Here is a 19,139-nt window from a genome sequence, read left to right on the forward strand (position 1 = left end):
CACTTCTGATTGATCTCCTGGTTTAACCCTTGCCTGCCTGACTCCATTTGTACTCTGCCTGCCCCGACCCGATCTGACTACGCTTTCTGTTTACGCCTTGTACCGCAACCTTCTGTCCATTACCGTTGTGCCCCTTTGCTCGTTCAGAACCCTTCGCTTGGCACCTCTCTTAATAAGACCTGGCGGCATCCGATTAGCCGAGGGCTCCTTCCGAGGTGAAAGGCGGCTGTTAAAGGCGGAAGCAAGAGCTGAGAACAGGGTGCTTAGCATTGGTTCTGAATTTTGGGTGCCAACCGTGACACATACTCCGCCTGTCCTATGCTCCCTGTGTGTACCATACTCTGCCTGCCCTATGCTCCCTGTATGACGCATATGGATTTATGGGTATGAGTTAATATGACTTAATAAACATCATATATAAGTGCTATCCCTGCAGTGAGCACCAACCATTTGCTTTTTGGTGTGGTACCACCATTATTGTGGACATGGTTTTAAAAACTCTTGTGGTGTGCTTTAAAAACAGGGAGTGGTCAATACCAGCTTCCATTATCAGCCCACCACCACGCAAGCCAGAAAAATGTTGTCCCTCTGTACCACAGAAGTTCGACTCACTGCTTTAGCTCATAAGGTTACAGATATATAGAAACATTGGGGTAACAGTCACCCTGCTATAGTTCCAGGGGTACCCAGGGTACAAATAAGCACTCACCCCAAATCTTCCCCTAACTGACCTTCAGACTGGGCCCCCTTAGCTCATAACAAGGTTACAGATATATAGAAACATTGGGGTGTCACCCTGCTATAGTTCCAGGGGTACCCAGGGCACAAATAAGCACTCATCCCAAATCTCCCCCTAACTGACCTTCAGACTGGGCCCCCTTAGCTCATAACAAGGTTACAGATATATAGAAACATTGGGGTAACAGTCACTCTACTATAGTTCCAGGGGTACCCAGGGTACAAATAAGCACTCACCCCAAATCTCCCCCTAACTGACCTTCAGACTGGGCCCCCTTAGCTCATAACAAGGTTACAGATATATAGAAACATTTGGGTAACAGTCACCCTGCTATAGTTCCAGGGGTACCCAGGGTACAAATAAGCACCCATGACCACTTAGCTCATGAGATGTAACAGACAGAAAATCCCCAGTTGTATGGAACAATCAGCCCAATGTGTAGCCATCATTACTGTTTATGAACCCTAAATCATAATATTTTCTATGATTGCATCCTGTAAGAAAGAAAAAGCATCATGTGCTACATTTTCCTTCAGAAAAAAATTCTAATTTCTATTGTGCATTTTACTCTGAGATGGTGCATTGTCTTAGAAAATGACAATTTAATTGTAAGAGATACAAACAGTGAGAACAACAATGCGTAAGTGGTAAGAGGAGCTTTGTTCGGCTGCCCATGTGGAGTTGCTAAGTGAGATTAAAGAATTTTCAATCAATGCCTTTTAAAATGGTGACTTTAGAAATTGACTTTAGAAATGGAAGGTGAATAGGCCTGATAATTATGTTAAAGTGTTTTATAGATAAGAAGCGGGTTAATATGTGGATTGTTTAGATAAAATGTGCTGTGTCGAGACATTGTGTATCAAAGCGCTGAATAGCGGAATCAGAATAGATATTTACTCTGCAGGCAATTCAAAGAAAACCTGAATAGGCTGTCAGGAAGCAAAGGCAGGAGACTCGTCTTAATGAGAAAAAGAACTGCCTTAATCGTTCCTTTAGTAATATTTATTTAATATATCTCCCGTGTGTCTTACATGTTAACGTTAGTTAAGCAAAGTCTTTTCTATTTTTCATGTATTTGTGGAATCTGGTAGCACTGTTCCTCTATCAATCTATTTCCATTCAGTGGCAAAGGAAGTCGTTTTATTGTTTTATAAAAGAAAAGCTTATATCATGCATGTACAAGGCTGTTGGGAGGGGGGTTGTATCCCGTCAGCATCTAGAGGGGCACATTCCTGTTATAAATGGACTATGTCACCTAAAACGAACAGCTAAGAGGCTAGTAGTATGATATTAAAGGAATCGTTCAATATAAAAATAAAAACTGGGTAAATAGATAGGCTGTAGAAAATAAAAAATGTATCTAATATAGTTAGTTAGCATAAAATGTAACGTTTAAAGGCTGGAGTGACTGGATGTGTAACATAATAGCCAGAACACTACTTCCTGCTTTTCAGCTCTCTTGCTTTCCACTGATTGGTTACCAGGCAGTAACCAATCAGTGACTTGAGAGGGGCACATGTGTCATAACCATACCTCCCAACATTTTGGAAGTAAAAAGAGGGACAAAAGTTTTTCCGCACGTAGCGCAGCAACATTTTTGACCACGCCACTTTATGTGGCCACACCCCCTAATTTCCTTGTTCATTTTACAAAATTTGGCAGGTTATGAAAGTTTGAAAATAACTCTCCTTATCTAAACTGTGTTTTTGTGTCTCAAAATTGTTACAAAGTATCTTATTTGTACCTGTTGGCTGTTCTGGCCTCTCTGCCAAAAGCCAATTAAGTTAAAAACTTTGTTTCTTTTTCTGGCTGTTCAGTGAAGAGAAAAGAGGGACTTTCCAGTACAAATGAGGGACTGCGGGTTCATACCTCCCAACATTTTGAAAAAAAAATTTCCGCACATAGCGCAGCAATTTTTTTGACCACACCCCCTAATTACCATGTTTGTTTTACAAAATTTGGCAGGTTATGAAAGTTTGAAAATATTTCTCCTTATCTAAACTGTGTTTTTGTGTCTCAAAATTGTCACAAAGTATCTAAGTTGCACCTGTTAGCTGTTCTGGGCTCTCTGCTAAAAGCCAATTAAGTGAGAAACTTTGTTTCTTTTTCTGGCTGTTCATGCAGAGAAAAGAGGGACTTTACAGTACAAATGAGGGACTGCGGGTTCAGCTGTCAAAAGAGGGACTGTCCCTCCGAAAAAGGGACAGTTGGGAGGTTTGGTCATAACTGTTGCTTTTGAACTTGACCTGCATGCTAAAGATCAATTGCAAACTCACTTAACAGTTATGCTCCATGTGACCCCCCTTAAAGGAGAAGCAGTTTATTGCCAATAGATTAGCCACAACAGTACAAGCTATAACTTTATATTTATTCTGTAGAATGCTTTACCATACCTGAGTAAACAGCTCTAGAAGCTCTCTGTTTGTTTAGGATAGTAGCTGCCATATTAGCTTGGTGTGACATCACTTCCTGCTTGAGTCTCTCCCTGCTCATTTATAGCTCTGAGCTCAGATTACAGCAGGGAGGGGAGGAGGAGCAAACTGAGCATGCTCAAGCCCTAGCCCATTTGTACACAATCAAAGGAAAGAAATATGGTGTTTCTTTGGACAGAGGACTCAGAGCAGCATTACTTTGAGGGTTTACTGGTGTATTTATATAGACCTTTCTGATAAACTTAGTTTTAGCCTTTCCTTTTGTAAAGTCGCAGACTAACTCAGAGTTAGAGAGCTGCAAAGCAGGAAGTAGTGTTCCGGCTATTATGTTACACATCCACTCACTCCAGCCTTTATACATTCCATTTTTCCCTAACTAACTATATTACAAACTTTTTTATTTTGCACATACTATCTGTTTACCCAGTTTTTTATTTTTACACTGAACTGTTCCTTTAAATGCAACTGACATATTAAAACCAATATAATATAATGATATTCCTGTTACAGGTCTTTCATAGACTCAGTAAAGATGTTGATGACTCTAAGGGGCAGATTTATCAATAGTAAATTTTTAAATTTAAAAATTCACACATTCAAATTTTAATCCCCCTATTAGAATGTGAGATTTATCACACCTCGACCATGAAAACAGTCCTGATTCGAATATTCACCACCTAAAACCTGCCAAGTTCATGTACAAGTCAATGGCACCGTTGAGCCATTTTGAGATGTCAATAGCCTTCCTGACATTCAAGTTTTTTTTTCCGGGAGAAAAGCTTGATTACGATTCGAATTTTCAGGACGGAATCATTTGATCGAATATTAGACATTCAAATTTTTTCTTAAATAACCTCCCAGTCGAATTGTGAGTATATTCGGATTAAAAAAAATCTCACATGAATTTGAAATTCGACCTTTGATAAATGGGCCTCATAGTCCTTTATGTGCTGATCCCAAACAGTATCCAACAGGCTAAATGGATGGCTACCATACCAGGGACTATAAATGCTATTGCAGTCTTTCTATTGTTCTGCTTGTTCCCTGGAAATATCCTGAAACTTCCACTGATCCTTTTTTCGTGCAGCCAAGCCTTACCTCTTTCCTCAGGGGGTCCAATAATGCCAGAATGGCGGGCTGCCTATTAATTAAATCCACATACAAATCAACCATTTCATCGGGGCTCTTGAATGTTCCACTTAAGGCCTCGTATTTAGCTTTATTCTGAGAAAAAAATATTCAAATGATAAAAAATGGATTTTTGTTCCATGGCTGTGCAGCAGACATATTAAAGCAGGAGATAGGTCACATATAATAAATTAAACAAAAGTGTTAAAAATCAAGAGAATGCTTTCAATTAGGGACGCAGCATATTAAAAGGCTACTTACATAGTCCATTAATTCATGGGCAGCACAATTGATGGCTAAATACAGATTTCTTCCCAGTTCCAGGCCAACGTGTTGACAGGCTTCGCAAATTAAATCCAGAGGTTGCTCTATACGGTCCCCTCCTATTAACATGCAGCCCAGCGGCGTCACGTTCTTAATTGCGGGCTGAAAGATTCGAGAGTTAAGAAATGAGCCTTAAAAAGCGCGGCCTGAGTAATGTAAAAGCTATATGCCATTTAGAAAAGACCATCTGGTGGGAAAATTATTTTACATTCTGACATTTCATAAGCAGATGCATGTGGATATTAAAGGCCATTGCAATGTGGCCTTAACAGGTTTTAAGAGGGTGAGATAAGATGAACACATATACACAGATTTTCTTCGGAGCTGGCACAGAGCAGCAGTCAGTAAGCTTATTGTTCGGAGGCACAAATGGTATTCAGAGAATTGTTTCTGGCATGCTCTGTCGATTGAGAGGAAAAGAAGATTGATAAGAAAGGTATTTTTGCTTCCTTTTCTTTGAACTGAACTATAGATTAAAGGAGAACTAAAGCTTGACTAAAGAAGTAGCTAGAAATGTTGACATTATGTTTTGTGCTTCTGTACCAGCCCAAGGCAACCACAGCCCTTTAGCAGTAAAGATCTGTGTCTCCAAAGATGCCCCAGTAGCTCCCCATCTTCTTTTCTGCTGATTCACTGCACATGCTCTGTGCTGCTGTCACTTACTGAGTTTAGGGAGCCACTCACAATATACAGTACACATAGAATAGAAATGTCACAATATAAGGCTGATTAGTAATTAATACAGATAATTACTTCATGGCAGCACAGAAACCAGTGCAATTAGCATCAGAATTGAATAATCAGCAAACCTGTAGCATCAGCTTATATTACAGCCAGGGAAGCTCATTTTCTGCTGGATAATTAGTGACGAGCCCTAAGCTTAGCTTCTCAACAGCCAATCAGAGCCCACTGAGCATGTGAGTGTCACAGACACTTTCCAAGATGGTGACCCCCTGTGACAAGTTTGAAGTCCTGGATCATTGCTGCTATTGACAAGCTCAAACTTTAGCCTCGTGCAATAAGTTCACTATATAAAATATGAAATTTTTAGCCATATTCGTTTTTTGGAGTTAGTTCTCCTTTAAACACTTCAAAGGGGAACTAAATTGCTGATGATGATAATGATGCCCTTTCCCTTCTAAGCCCTACAGCGGCCAGAATGATCCAATCAGATGGAGAGACCGGAGGGCTCAATTATGCCAAATATTTATCTGGACTTTTTTTAAGCACCTACAGTACAACTTTTCCTTCCACTTGCAGGACCTTATGTGTCTTCTTTTACTTACACTCAGGGGGTCTCCTGATTTGGGCTGCCATGAGCATCTATATCACCACTGGGGCTCCTCTAAGCTCTTCTACTGTCTAAACCCTCTACAGTGCACGCACTTCATAGAGACCCCCCCATCCCTAAACTCAGCCAAAAATACATTAAAAAAAAACACTAGAATATGATCAGGAAAAGTCGCTTGCATTCATTTGTGTTCAGTTCATTTTTACAAATTTGCCTGTTTAATTTTTTTTTTAAAACACAAATGAAAACAAATGAAATTTCAAACTGACAAGTTTGAAGTCCTGGATCATTGCTGCTATTGACAAGCGGAAACTTTAGCCTCGTGCAATAAGTTCAGTATATAAAATATGGCATTTTTAGCCATATTTATTTTTAGGGTTTAGTTCTCATTTAAAGTACAAAATGGTCTTTACTTTTCCTACCTCTCAGATGGAATAGTGTCACTTTAACACATTGCAAGTATATTTTGCTGTGTATATAATGTCATTTCTGAAGCCCATGAAAAACATAGTATAGTATTAAATTAAAAAAATATATAAACCGACTCACCGCAAATTTTGTAGATTCAAAAAAGCCGGTAAAGTATTTGCAAGCCTGGGTGCAGGAACTTAAATGGTATTCCAATACAGTACATTACAAATATTATACTGATATTACAAATACAGTATACATCATGCCAGTAAAAAAATGAAAGCTGAGCACTTTGTTTTACAGTATATGAATAAAAATTTATGATAGACTCACCCCCGTCTTAGAAATACTGTTTATTTGCTTTACAATTTGATTCTGCAGCATCAAGGCCATGTCGAGACTCTGGGGAGAAACAAGTTTATGGTTGGTTTCTAGTTATATTTCCTCCCTGGAGGTATAGCTGCTTCCTATTAAAGTTTATATAAGAGACTGATAAAAATATGAAAGACAAGAAAACTATTGCATTAGGAAAGGTTTAATGATAACTGTATAACATATGAGTGCTACGTTCTCAAAATATGTTGTAGTATAGGAAAGGAGGATCAGCACTCACTGTAGTACTGTGAAGAAGTGTCAATCTATTTCACACAATTTATATATGATAAGATGTAAAATTGTGTGAAATAATAAATTGACACTGCTTCACCGTACTACAGTGAGTGCTGATCCTCTGTTCATATATATATATATATATATACACATTTGTGTCCCAAACACGAGTAAGTCAAACCTGCTGCACTGTAAGTCCTGTCGGTGGAATAACAAGCACTTCCTTCATAAGGTTCAGTTTGCCGGGAGATGATTTGCCACAGCTCAGCACGGATATCATGGGAGTTGGCATGATGAATTCACTGGGTAACTACATAAAAAAGATAAAACAGGTAAAATTAAACATGTAAAATGGTTCAAGTTTGTCACAAAGCAAACAGCATTGATTGATGTATCATTGTATCTTAAGTCAAGACGTTCACCTTGAGCATAAACTGGTTTCCTCACAGATCAAGATCTTAATTGTATTCTATAATTTTCTTGCCTAAACATCTTAGGAACTCAGAGCAATCAGAGAACAAATTTTGAGGAAAAACTGATGCAAAAAAATAAATAAAACCATGTTTATTGGATTTAGCTAACTCTGTCCCACTGTCATCTGCCATCTTGAACCTGCATTGCTAGCTCAGGTGTCAATGGGGGCAGATATTGTATGAAGAAGACCATGTGCTACATATGCTCCTACTATACGCTTTGCTTCACTGGGAGCAAATATTCATGAACATTTTACATTTTCTTATAGAAAACAAACAACATATTGCAACTTCACTCTTGCACCTATATATACAATCATTTTCTGAGTGGCTTGCACATATGGGAGCTGGAATCAGACTTTCAATTCCTGAACTCCTGCAAATGTACAGCAATATAGAGGGCATGAACTGGCTTGCAGATGTTTATTCATGCATTTGCTGTTGGCATCTATAAAACTACTCTAAATCACATTACCAATGAAAAAAAACAGCAGTAGACGGGTGCCACAGGGTCAGAGAAATACAAATGTATTATCTTTTAACCATTCTGTCTCATGGCCATTTTATCACACACATTCTTACCATTCAATATCTTATAACTAGTCTATCCCAAACAACATAATCATTTTACCCCATAGGTGCTAATCATTCTATCACACAGCAGTGAATTTACTGCTGTTACTGAGGGACCTTCCCGGGGTCAATGGAGGACCAGCACCACCATTGCAGGAAAAGTGAAGTGGTGGGTGAGCGGTAGACATAACACGTTACTTTGAATCATTCTATCCAACACATTCAAACCACTGTATCCCACACTATCTAGCCATTGTATCCCACACATTCTAAACCATTCTATCCCATACAGTAGAAATATCCTATCCCATACATCTACAGTCATTCTGTTCAGCACATTATAATTACTGTACAACTCACTTTCCAACCATTTTATCCTGCACATGTGTCCTATTCTATACAGCACTTTCAAATTCTCTTTCTCCTATTCTTGACCATTCTATCCAGGGTCAGACATAGGGTCTATCTGCCGGCCCAGACCCGAACCCCGCTGGTGCTCCCCCAGGGCGCTGATCTCCCTCGCCGATGCACTGAAGGTATGTTTAATTTACACATGCTCAGGGGGGGTTACGGCAGGGGACCCCGATTCTATCTGCATTAAAGTATTCACCATGCTTTGCCTGAGTCTGACATCACTAAGATTAGTACAAATGCTTTATAGTATATTGAAAGACCTCCTAGGATTTTATGCACTGTTTATGTTATCTTGAAAAATTTGAGTGTATTTACTTTCTGGGTTTGCAGACATTTCCTTCTCAGACTACATGGTTACAACAACCATCTAGCTTACTTTACCCAAAACAAGTTCTGTAGCTTTAAAAAAATGTTCAGCAGAGGTCAAACCGTATTTCACTGTTGCTCTGGTAATGTCAGTTAAAAGCTCTATGACAAGCTTCCACTCAAATGTATTAAAGAAACTACACCAGGATTAGTATTCTGTACACACAAAAGACAATATCTGTTTATACACAAGGGTGAGGTTAGGAGAATACCTTTTCATTTCGTAAGGCTGCGATGTGTAAGTACAATGGTGTTTTGCCGAGAACAGAAGAGGCCTTAGCCACGGCAAGCGACAGAGCCCCTATAGCAGGACTTCCAGGTACAACTGGCTCTGGAGCTTCCTCGGGGGGAATAGGTTTCTCCATCACAACTGCCTTTTTACCTATGATAAAGTTACACGGGATTCATTTATATGAAAACATTCCAATCATGACATTTTGTCCAGAGGAATTAAACGTATTTATATTGTACAGGTTATTGATTGGTACCTTTGCCGCTTCCTTTCTTCTTGACCAGTGCAGGAGATGTGACTGGGGATGGTACAGGTTCAATTGCCATCGGTGAGGCTTCTCTTTCCATCTGTCGTCTTGCTTTTTCTTCTTCTATTTTTGGCTGATAAAAATCACTAAAAAAACACAGAGGGGTAGAATGCTGACAATTGAATGCAGAACAGGAGGGATTTATACAGTTTTAGTTAGGCACAATATGTACTCATGAGGGGCAGGTGAGTGTGTCCCTTCCAGTAACCAACCTTGAGCAACATTCAGACATGCAATTTAGGGTCCTATTGAGGACTTACTTACCACTGGCCCTAAGAACAGGACTAACCTGTGCCTGCCAAACTAAAGTCTGCTCCTCAAACCAATTTTTTTTTATCAGGTGCTTAGTGCAACCATTCTCTTGCACCCTGTTTTTTGCTTCTGCCTGAGGGCACTATAAATGACCCGAAAGATCTCTATCATTGGACCCTAGCTGGCATTTCTCTTTTCTAAAAGCACACTAACAAAGGACATTTTTACTCTAAACCTTAAACATGGCAGAGCTCAGATGTAAAATAACCCAGGCCCATGTGTTTTAAATTCCAAGAGTCCTGGGGTTCAGGGTTAGCTATCATGTACACTGGATGGGGATGCCTTAAATACAGAATCCCCTACCCATGATTAACACTTTCTTTGTCTTTTAAAAGATTCATTACATTTCCACTACACCTTACAGGATTTTTAAGCCCCTTTAAATATGATAAATTAGCCAATTCCACCCAAAAATGTATCAGATAAAAGCCTAAGTTAATGGAAGCAGAACTCAGATTCTAACTGCAGGCATTATCCAGAAAGCTCCGAATGACGGGAAGGCTGTCTCCCATAGACTCCATTATAATCAAATAATCCAAACTTTTAAAAATGGTTTCCTTTTTCTCTGTAATAATAAAAGAGTAGCTTGTACTTGATCCCAACGCCGAAAATTTGCCAGCTACAGGTTTGCAGCCATCGCAACACTTCGCCAGGCGTAAATTCGCTAGGACAATGGTAATTCCCTAAAGTGCAAAGTTGCTTCCAGGGCTCCGAACGCTGGCGATTTTCACTAGCTTTACTTCGGCAATCAAAGCGAAGATGCAATAGCGTTGCCTAATTTGTATACGGTGGGAAATGATAAAGTTAAAGTTAAATGATAAAGTTACATGGACATATATGTTGCAGCAAATACATTACATTACACAAGTCCAGGGAACCTTAATAAATAAAATAGAGTTGCTATATTGCCCTACACATGAGCCCACTGTATAGTTTATGTTCCATATGTTAGAAAATGTATGGGGGAACCCAGTTACCCAAAAGAAAATTTTACGGACCTTTCCAGGCTATCACTCTGAACAAAGGAAAAGACACCAGTGTTTTTTGGGACTTGGAAAAATTTTGCACTAAAAATTGAGCAAGTCCTATGCACTCCATGCACTTCGCCTGGTCTGAACTGGCAAAGGCAATTCCGGTGAATAAAATCTGTATTTGTGGCGTTACGTCCATACGTGAAAATTTGCCTGGTGTTAGAGTGTGAAGCAACGCTAGCGTCTATCTCCTTCGCTAGCGAAGTGACGCCTGTGCCCGTTAGGAAATCGCCAAAGTTCCAAAATGAAGTCACACTGGCGAATTTTCGCCAGCGTTAGTCACTTCGCCCTTTAGGGAATCTGCCCCTAAGATCTATTTAATCCTTATTGGAAGCAGAACCAGCCTATTGGGTTTATTTAATGTTTACAAGATTTTCTGGTAGACTTAAGGCATGAAGTTCTAATTATGAAAAGATCCGTTATCTGGAAAACTCCAGATCCAAAGCATTCTGGATAACAGGTCCCATACATGTACAAAGTAATGTCATTAATCTACCACCCTTATACACACAAATATTAATTTATACTTGCAGAAGCAACACAAATAATAAAATACCCCTTTTGATTCATTCCAGCGGCAGGCCAACATAAACTGTTCAGTACATTGTGAAAAGCTTGGATTGCTACCTACGAATGGAAATAATTAAACTCATTCCATTAAACATACCTAAATTGTTCCTAACATCAGCACAGCCTTTGCTTCCATCTGTTGTTAAATGGCTGGAGTTCAGCATGAAAATGTTTCGCATCTAATATGTATATTTAAGCCACATGATGGACGTCGAAAGGGACTTTGTTAATGTTTTGCAAAAAAAAGTTCACTTTAAGAGACCATGTACTGTACCTTCATGCAAAGACATCCCACTCCTTTTAATCACTGACATTTATTCCACTTTGATATTAGGTACATTTGAAACTAGGTTAAGAACAGAAAAAAAGCGAAATGGTAATGTGCCCTGAAATACACTGTTTGTGTTAAGAACAGAGAAAGAAAAAAAATGCTTAATATTAACGTGGACTGAAATACCTTGTTCTCCAAGGTTCAGCGGAAGAAAAAGAACATTAAAAAAAGAAGACTTTTAACTGTTCCTGCAAACTGCCCTATCGGGTCTAGATTTCTATACTGGATATTATCCAGTCGTGCAGAAAAGATAAGCACTAAACTTAAAACAGAAACATATGGATTATAATATTTACTATAGGTTACAACTGAAAACAGGTATCTGGAGTGCAAATACTAAAAGCAATAGCTTACCTTAGAAGTTGATCAATGTTATGTTGCTCATTGGGAGACATTCCTTTAAGCAATGGGCTTAAATCCGTTAACCACTGAATAGCTGTATCAGCTGAATGATTTCTTTCTTGCTCCAGCCCTTCTGATGCTTTAGGATGTTCTGAGACAGCTGAGATGACCGAAGAACATATCCGCTGCAGGGTAGGAATATAATAATACAAATAATTTATATGTAGTGCTTCTCATATGTAGGTGAGTTTAGCCTTAGTTTAAATATATGTCACACAATGGGGGTCGTTTATCAACACTTCGCAAATTTGCCCATGGGCAATAACTCATTGCAACCAATCAGATTGCTGCATTCATTGTTCTACTTGCAGCTAACTTTAAAAAGCTAATCACTGATTGGTTGCTATGGGTAAGTAAATTTGCCTAGTGTTGATAAATGAGCCCCAATGATGGGTGAGATGGAGGGGCCTGTAATAATGCATTTTTATTTTATTCATCTTCTAAATGTATTTTGCCTTCACTGATTCAATAAGACCATGTGACGCATACAAACTGTATGATGGACAAGTTGGGTTGCTAATTAACAAAAAGACTTGGAGTGTTCCTCGTATCTAGGTAAATTATGCCTTCACTGATTCAGTTATATCATGTCACTAGTGCTATAATAAGAGGCAGTGGCCTGTAACAAGTATTTATAGGAGGCAATTTTCATATCTGGGTAGATTTTGTCTTCACTAATTCAGGTATACAATGTGATAGGCATGATGGTGGGTAAGTGGCATGGGAGCTGTAATATGTCATTTATACAAGATGTTCTTCATAAATAGGAGTGGTTTGCCTTTACTGATTCAGATAATAATAATAATAATATGAGATTTTCTTCATATCTTTGCTTTCACTGGTTCAGTTATACCACGCATGATGGGCAAATGAATGGGGTCTATAACAAGTAGTTGATATGTGCTGCTCAAGGGTGTAACTACAGAGGAAGCAGACCCAGGAGGTATAGGGGGGCCCTATGAGGACCAAATAAAGAGCAACAACAACATATATAAGTAAAACAAGGCAATCTCTGGATATGTTGGGGGCCCTAAAATCAATTTGCTGTTGGGCCCAGTAACTGCTAGTTACACCACTGGTGGTGCTCATATCATATCATGGGTTTGGTTTTGACATCTGACACACATAAACAGAAGAGAGTTAAGCCTGTAACACACTGAATAATGGGTAAGTGGGAGAGGCCTATAGCAAGACATTTTTAACGGAATGCAGAGCTCTTCTGTTCCTGGATTATTTTATTAACCTTCTAACCCTAAATGCTTAATCCTAAAAATCACTGTAACTCTTTGGACAGGGATATAACCAGACGATGTGACTGTTGGGGTGATGCTGGGAGCTGGTGGATCATAAAAGAAACATCCATCATTTGTAGGGAGGCACTGAATCCAGGATTCGGTTAGGATTTGGCCTTTTTCAGCAGGATTCCAATTTGTCCGAATCCTTTTGCCCTGCCGAACCGGATCCTAATTTGCATATGTAAAGAGGGGAGAGAGACGCGGATGCGGAGGGGGAAGCAGAAAGGGAGGGGGACGTGGACGGAGAGGGGGAGATGAGCAGAGAAGGCCTTTGGCTAGCAAATTGTTCTCTATGCCTGTTAGTAAATTGGTGATGTCCCTGGGGATTGGATTTCTGCCGAATTTACGCTAGCGACGGGCCACGTCGCGCTTTAGTAAATTTGCCCCAAGGTGTTGATTGTATTAGTATGATTGGAGCTATGAGGAGTTATTAAACTGTCCAGGGAGAGGTGTTAAAACAGCATTGTATGTGTATATTTATGTACAGGTCATGAAATGAAAATCGTTTTCCTTCAAGGAAAAAGAAAATACAGCTTGAGTTGATTTGACTTATTACTACAGGTATGGGACCTCTTATCCAGAATGCTTGGGACCTGGGGTTTCCAGGATAACGGATCTTTCCGTAATTTGGATCTTCATACCTTAAGTCTACAAGAAAATCGTGTAAACATTAAATAAAACCAATAGGCTATTTTTGCTTCTAATAAATTTAATTGTTTTAAAAAATTTGGATTATTTGGGTAAAATTAAGTATATAGGAGACGGTCTTTCTGTAATTCGGAGCCTTAAGAATAACGGATCCCATACCTGTATAGATATACCATGACCTGGATGTATAAGAGTCTTCAGACTCTCTCCTATTCGTTCTCAGAATCAGAGACATGATCAATACCTTGTCCGAATTTTTCACTGTACAAGACACTTCCACTTCCACTGTAGGTTCCCCCGAGCCATCCAGAACTTTCCTCCCACGTATCTGGCATATTGTTGGGGGCATGGAGAACTGAGCGAAGTAATTTGCCTTGAATAAAGAACAGAAAGGTACAATCACTTTAAAATCAAATCGATTTCAGGACAGCAGTTTCCCCTTCCACGGTTCTGTGATTTCACTATGGGGTGGCAACTGCTTTTCTTTTAATTCTGACATTTTTTCAATCGAGATGCACTGCCGGTCAGTTTCTTAGTGTAAATTTACATTTATACAGGTATGGGATATCTGCAATTCTCGGGACCTCGGATCTTATCATAATTTGGATCTTCATAATTCATGTAAACATTAAATAAACCCAATAGGCTGGTTCTGCCTCCAATAAGGATTAATTATATCTTAGTTGGGATCAAGTACAAGCTACTGTTTTATTATTACACAGAAAAAGGAAATCATTTTTTAAAATGTGTATTATTTGGATAAATGGAGTCTATGGGATACAGCCTTTCTGTAATTCGGAGCTTTCTGGATAACGGGTTTCCGGATAACTGATCCCAAACCTGTATGATCACAATGTAAATGAACCCACCAGAATCTAAGGGGGCTAAGCAATTCCCAGGTAAGTTCTGTACTAGACGAGGACTAGAATGTTTAGATTTTAAAGGGGTGTTTCACCTTTAACTTTTAGTATGTTATAGAATGTATAATTCTAAGCAGCTTTTCAATTGGCCTTCATTGTTTGTTTTCATAGTTTTTGAATGATTTGTCTTTTTTCTTCTGACTCTTTCCAGCTTTCAAATGGAGGTCACTGACCCCATCTACAAAACAAATGCTCTGTAAGGCTACACATTTATTGTTATTGCTACTTTTTATTACTTTAGGCCTCTCCTATTCAACCAGATGGCTGAAATTGCAAACTGGAGAGCTGCTGAATAAAAAGCTAAATAAGTCAAAAACCACAAATAATAAATAATGACGACCCATTGCAAATTGCCTCAGAATATCCCTCTCTACATCATACTAACAGTTAATTTAAAGGTAAACAACCCCATTAAGCTCTTCTTGGCTGGCCCTGCCTAACCTCTTGTTTCAGTCATTGGTTGTATGTATGTAAGTGAATCTGTATATTTGGTGTATACACCAATTTATTTTAGCTGTTGCTTTATGAAATATTATTGATAATAATAACTTAATACAAGGCACTGGTACTCAATCAGGACCAGGAGCTTTTTCTGGATGAGTAATACATACACTTCTAGCCTACATACTAATTATAACAATCATAACACACACATATAACAAAATGTATGATCTGTAAGATATATATATATATTTATATGTGGGGGTTTGTTTGTGCATACAGATAATTGAGAAAACGTTGGACTTTACATAATGGTACTGAATGATGCCATCAATTTATGTTCTTCGTAATGTAACTTGTGACACACAACCCACTTACTTTGTGCATTATAAGAAATAATGTGTCCCTGCTTTCAATTAAATACAAATGAAAAGTCATCTTGGATTTCTCAGTGAATTATAATTAGGAATGCACCGAATCCACTATTTTGGATTTGGCCGAACCCCTGAATCATTCGTGAAAGGTTACCAAACCAAATCCTAATTTGCATATGCATATTAGGGGTATGATGGGGAAAATAATTCTTAACTTCCTTGTTTTGTGACAAAAAGTCGCGTGATTTCCCTCCCTGGCCCTAATTTGCATATGCAAATTAGGATTCGAAATTGATTCAGCTGGTCAGAAGGAATCTGCTTAATCCGAATCCTGCTGAAAAAGGAAGAATCCTGGTCGAATCCTGAATTCGGTGCATCCCTAATTCTAATAAACTTATCATTTACAGTAGGGGGTACATTATCCCTTATAATACATGAGTGATACTCAGAGTTTCCTGTATAACTCAGCCTGCAGCCTTGTGCCTTTATATGGTCACAGAACAACCCCTCAGTGACTTCTAATATCCTTATCATTTACAGTAGGGGGTACATTATCCCTTATAATACATGAGTGAAACTCAGAGTTCCCTGTATAACTCAGCCTGCAGCCTTGTGCCTTTATATGGTCACAGAACAACCCCTCAGTGACTTCTAATATCCTTATCATTTACAGTAGGGGGTACATTATCCCTTATAATACATGAGTGATACTCAGAGTTCCCTGTATAACTCAGCCTGCAGCCTTGTGCCTTTATATGGTCACAGAACAACCCCTCAGTGACTTCTAATATCCTTATCATTTACAGTGGGGGGTACATTATCCCTTATAATACACGAGTGATACTCAGAGTTCCCTGTATAATTCAGCCTACAGCCTTGTGTCTTTATATGGTCACAGAACAACCCCTCAGTGACTTCTAATATCCTTATCATTTACAGTAGGGGGTACATTATCCCTTATAATACATGAGTGATACTCAGAGTTCCCTGTATAACTCAGCCTGCAGCCTTGTGCCTTTATATGGTCACAGAACAACCCCTCAGTGACTTCTAATATCCTTATCATTTACAGTGGGGGGTACATTATCCCTTATAATACACGAGTGATACTCAGAGTTCCCTGTATAATTCAGCCTACAGCCTTGTGTCTTTATATGGTCACAGAACAACCCCTCAGTGACTTCTAATATCCTTATCATTTACAGTAGGGGGTACATTATCCCTTATAATACATGAGTGATACTCAGAGTTCCCTGTATAACTCAGCCTGCAGCCTTGTGCCTTTATATGGTCACAGAACAACCCCTCAGTGACTTCTAATATCCTTATCATTTACAGTAGGGGGTACATTATCCCTTATAATACATGAGTGATACTCAGAGTTCCCTGTATAACTCAGCCTGCAGCCTTGTGCCTTTATATGGTCACAGAACAACCCCTCAGTGACTTCTAATATCCTTATCATTTACAGTAGGGGGTACATTATCCCTTATAATACATGAGTGATACTCAGAGTTCCTTGTGATCATACAAGTTCCCATGATGCTCAGCGGCAGTGCCACGTGACTTGTATTACAAACTGTATGGAGCCATCTATTGTAGAGCAGCAGTAGCAGCAGGAGACAGTCTTATCCCGGACATACCAGGTGCCCATAGACATCCTCAGGGCCCAGACAGAATGTGCTGTTCAGCGCCTCCTCCAGCCTCTCCGGTACATTGCGCTTTCGGTAGAATTCGGCAGCCGCTTGTTTCAGCTCGTAACGTTCTCTGGCCTTTCGGGCCGCATCCCCAGTAACTCGGTAACTCATATTCTTAGGGTCTATGTCGGCTATTGAATCCGCTTTGAGCGTTACTATGCAACGCGTCAAGCTTCCGCCGTTGCTAGGGAACGTATCACGTGGATGGAAGGGTCTCCTATCTCGCTGGGTGGATTCGCGCATGCGCATCCATTCATTGCCTCCGTTTATGTTTGGCGGGAATGGGATGTGAGGTACTTTTTATGGGCCAGAAAATGGAATGGAGTTCTCTGTGCTCCTTGAATGAACCTTTGCTCCTCTTAGTATTTATGTATATAAATCCAGCAGTAATTAGCAAGTGAGCAGCAGGCCCTGTGCAATATTGTTCTCTCTCTACTGGTTAATTGTCTCCATTTGCAGAGGCTTTGCTGTGTGGATGGGCAGGTGTTGTGTAATGACTTGTTTAGATGTTGTACCTACACTTGTCATCTGCTCTCATCCACCATCTCATACTCCTTGACTGGCTCTAACCCCAAGGCTATGGTTGCCCTCTGGCTCGTATTTTATTTGCCTGGCCTGTGATATGATCCCAATGTAATTAATAGGGAATAAAGATAAATATATAGGAAGGTCAGTGATCCCAATGTTATTAATAGGGAATAAAGATAAATATATAGGAAGGTCAGTGATCCCAATGTTATTAATAGGGAATAAAGATAAATATATAGGAAGGTCAGTGATCCCAATGTTATTAATAGGGAATAAAGATAAATATATAGGAAGGTCAGTGATCCCAATGTTATTAATAGGGAAGATAAATATATAGGAAGGTCAGTGATCCCAATGTTATTAATAGGGAATAAAGATAAATATATAGGAAGGTCAGTGATCCCAATGTTATTAATAGGGAATAAAGATAAATATATAGGAAGGTCAGTGATCCCAATGTTATTAATAGGGAATAAAGATAAATATATAGGAAAGGTGGCAACTCTACCCGTGACATTTACAGTGGGAGGCTGAAATATTCCATGTTCCTCATCCCTCTATCCTGGCACAGTGACAAAGAAACTCCTTTTCAGATATCGGGGCGGGGGCTGTGTTATGTAAACGTTACTACGTCCAATATTTTAATTTTGACTCCCTTGACACCATTTGTATTGGCATGAGCAGAATATCATGTGAACATTACTCTCCCATCATCAGGGCCAGATTTCAAACTGAAACACCCATCGTCGGACTGGGCCGGTGGGAAAAAACCCGGTGGGCCCAGGCAGCATCGCTGGACATTGCTGGCACTCCTGACCTCCCCCCGCCCAATCGCGTAATGAAGGCACAATGCAGGTACACGCCAGTGGGGGAGGGGAGACAGTTTTCAACCTCAGTTGCTACAGTATGATAGTGAAGCAATGTTTCATAGTATAATAGATGACTAAACTGGAAGGGATATACTGCAGAGGCCAATGGCTTGGGCCCCATATATACGGGAGGCAGCAGCTGTAGGCACCAGCAAGTATAGTGGGGAAAAACTTTAACAGTAGGTCAAGGTGCAGACAGAAGGGCACAATGGTGATAGGCCGAGACAGAAAGAATGTCAAGATGGCAGCAGTAGGGTAAGATGGTTAAGTAGAACAAGATGGCACCAGTAGGACAGAAGAGAGAGTGGTACAAAATGGTGCAATGCTTTTTATCAGAGAGTTGACAACCTACAACCCTTCAGTTGGTTATCAAGTCCAGCTCCGAATGTCTGCTTGTCCCCATCCCCACCACTTTTAAAGAC

General features: G+C 39.6%; 1 protein-coding gene across 1 annotated transcript in view; it reads right to left on the reverse strand.

Annotated features, from left to right (window-relative positions):
* Positions 1–17,516, reverse strand: part of eno4.L (enolase 4 L homeolog) — a 33,104-nt gene extending 15,588 nt beyond the window's left edge. Inside the window, exons 1-9 of the mRNA XM_018224997.2 lie at positions 17,267–17,516; positions 14,133–14,261; positions 11,898–12,070; positions 9,249–9,385; positions 8,973–9,142; positions 7,116–7,244; positions 6,659–6,727; positions 4,561–4,725; positions 4,270–4,395 (exon numbers count right to left, since the gene is read on the reverse strand). Coding sequence (XP_018080486.2) covers positions 4,270–4,395; positions 4,561–4,725; positions 6,659–6,727; positions 7,116–7,244; positions 8,973–9,142; positions 9,249–9,385; positions 11,898–12,070; positions 14,133–14,261; positions 17,267–17,431 — 1,263 coding nt within the window. The 5' untranslated portion in view covers positions 17,432–17,516. The remainder of the gene's footprint in view (positions 1–4,269; positions 4,396–4,560; positions 4,726–6,658; positions 6,728–7,115; positions 7,245–8,972; positions 9,143–9,248; positions 9,386–11,897; positions 12,071–14,132; positions 14,262–17,266) is intronic.
* Between the last annotated feature and the right edge of the window lie 1,623 nt (positions 17,517–19,139).

The sequence above is a fragment of the Xenopus laevis genome, chromosome 7L (genome assembly GCF_017654675.1).
Source record: "Xenopus laevis strain J_2021 chromosome 7L, Xenopus_laevis_v10.1, whole genome shotgun sequence".
In the NCBI taxonomy this organism is placed as follows: Eukaryota; Metazoa; Chordata; class Amphibia; order Anura; family Pipidae; genus Xenopus; species Xenopus laevis.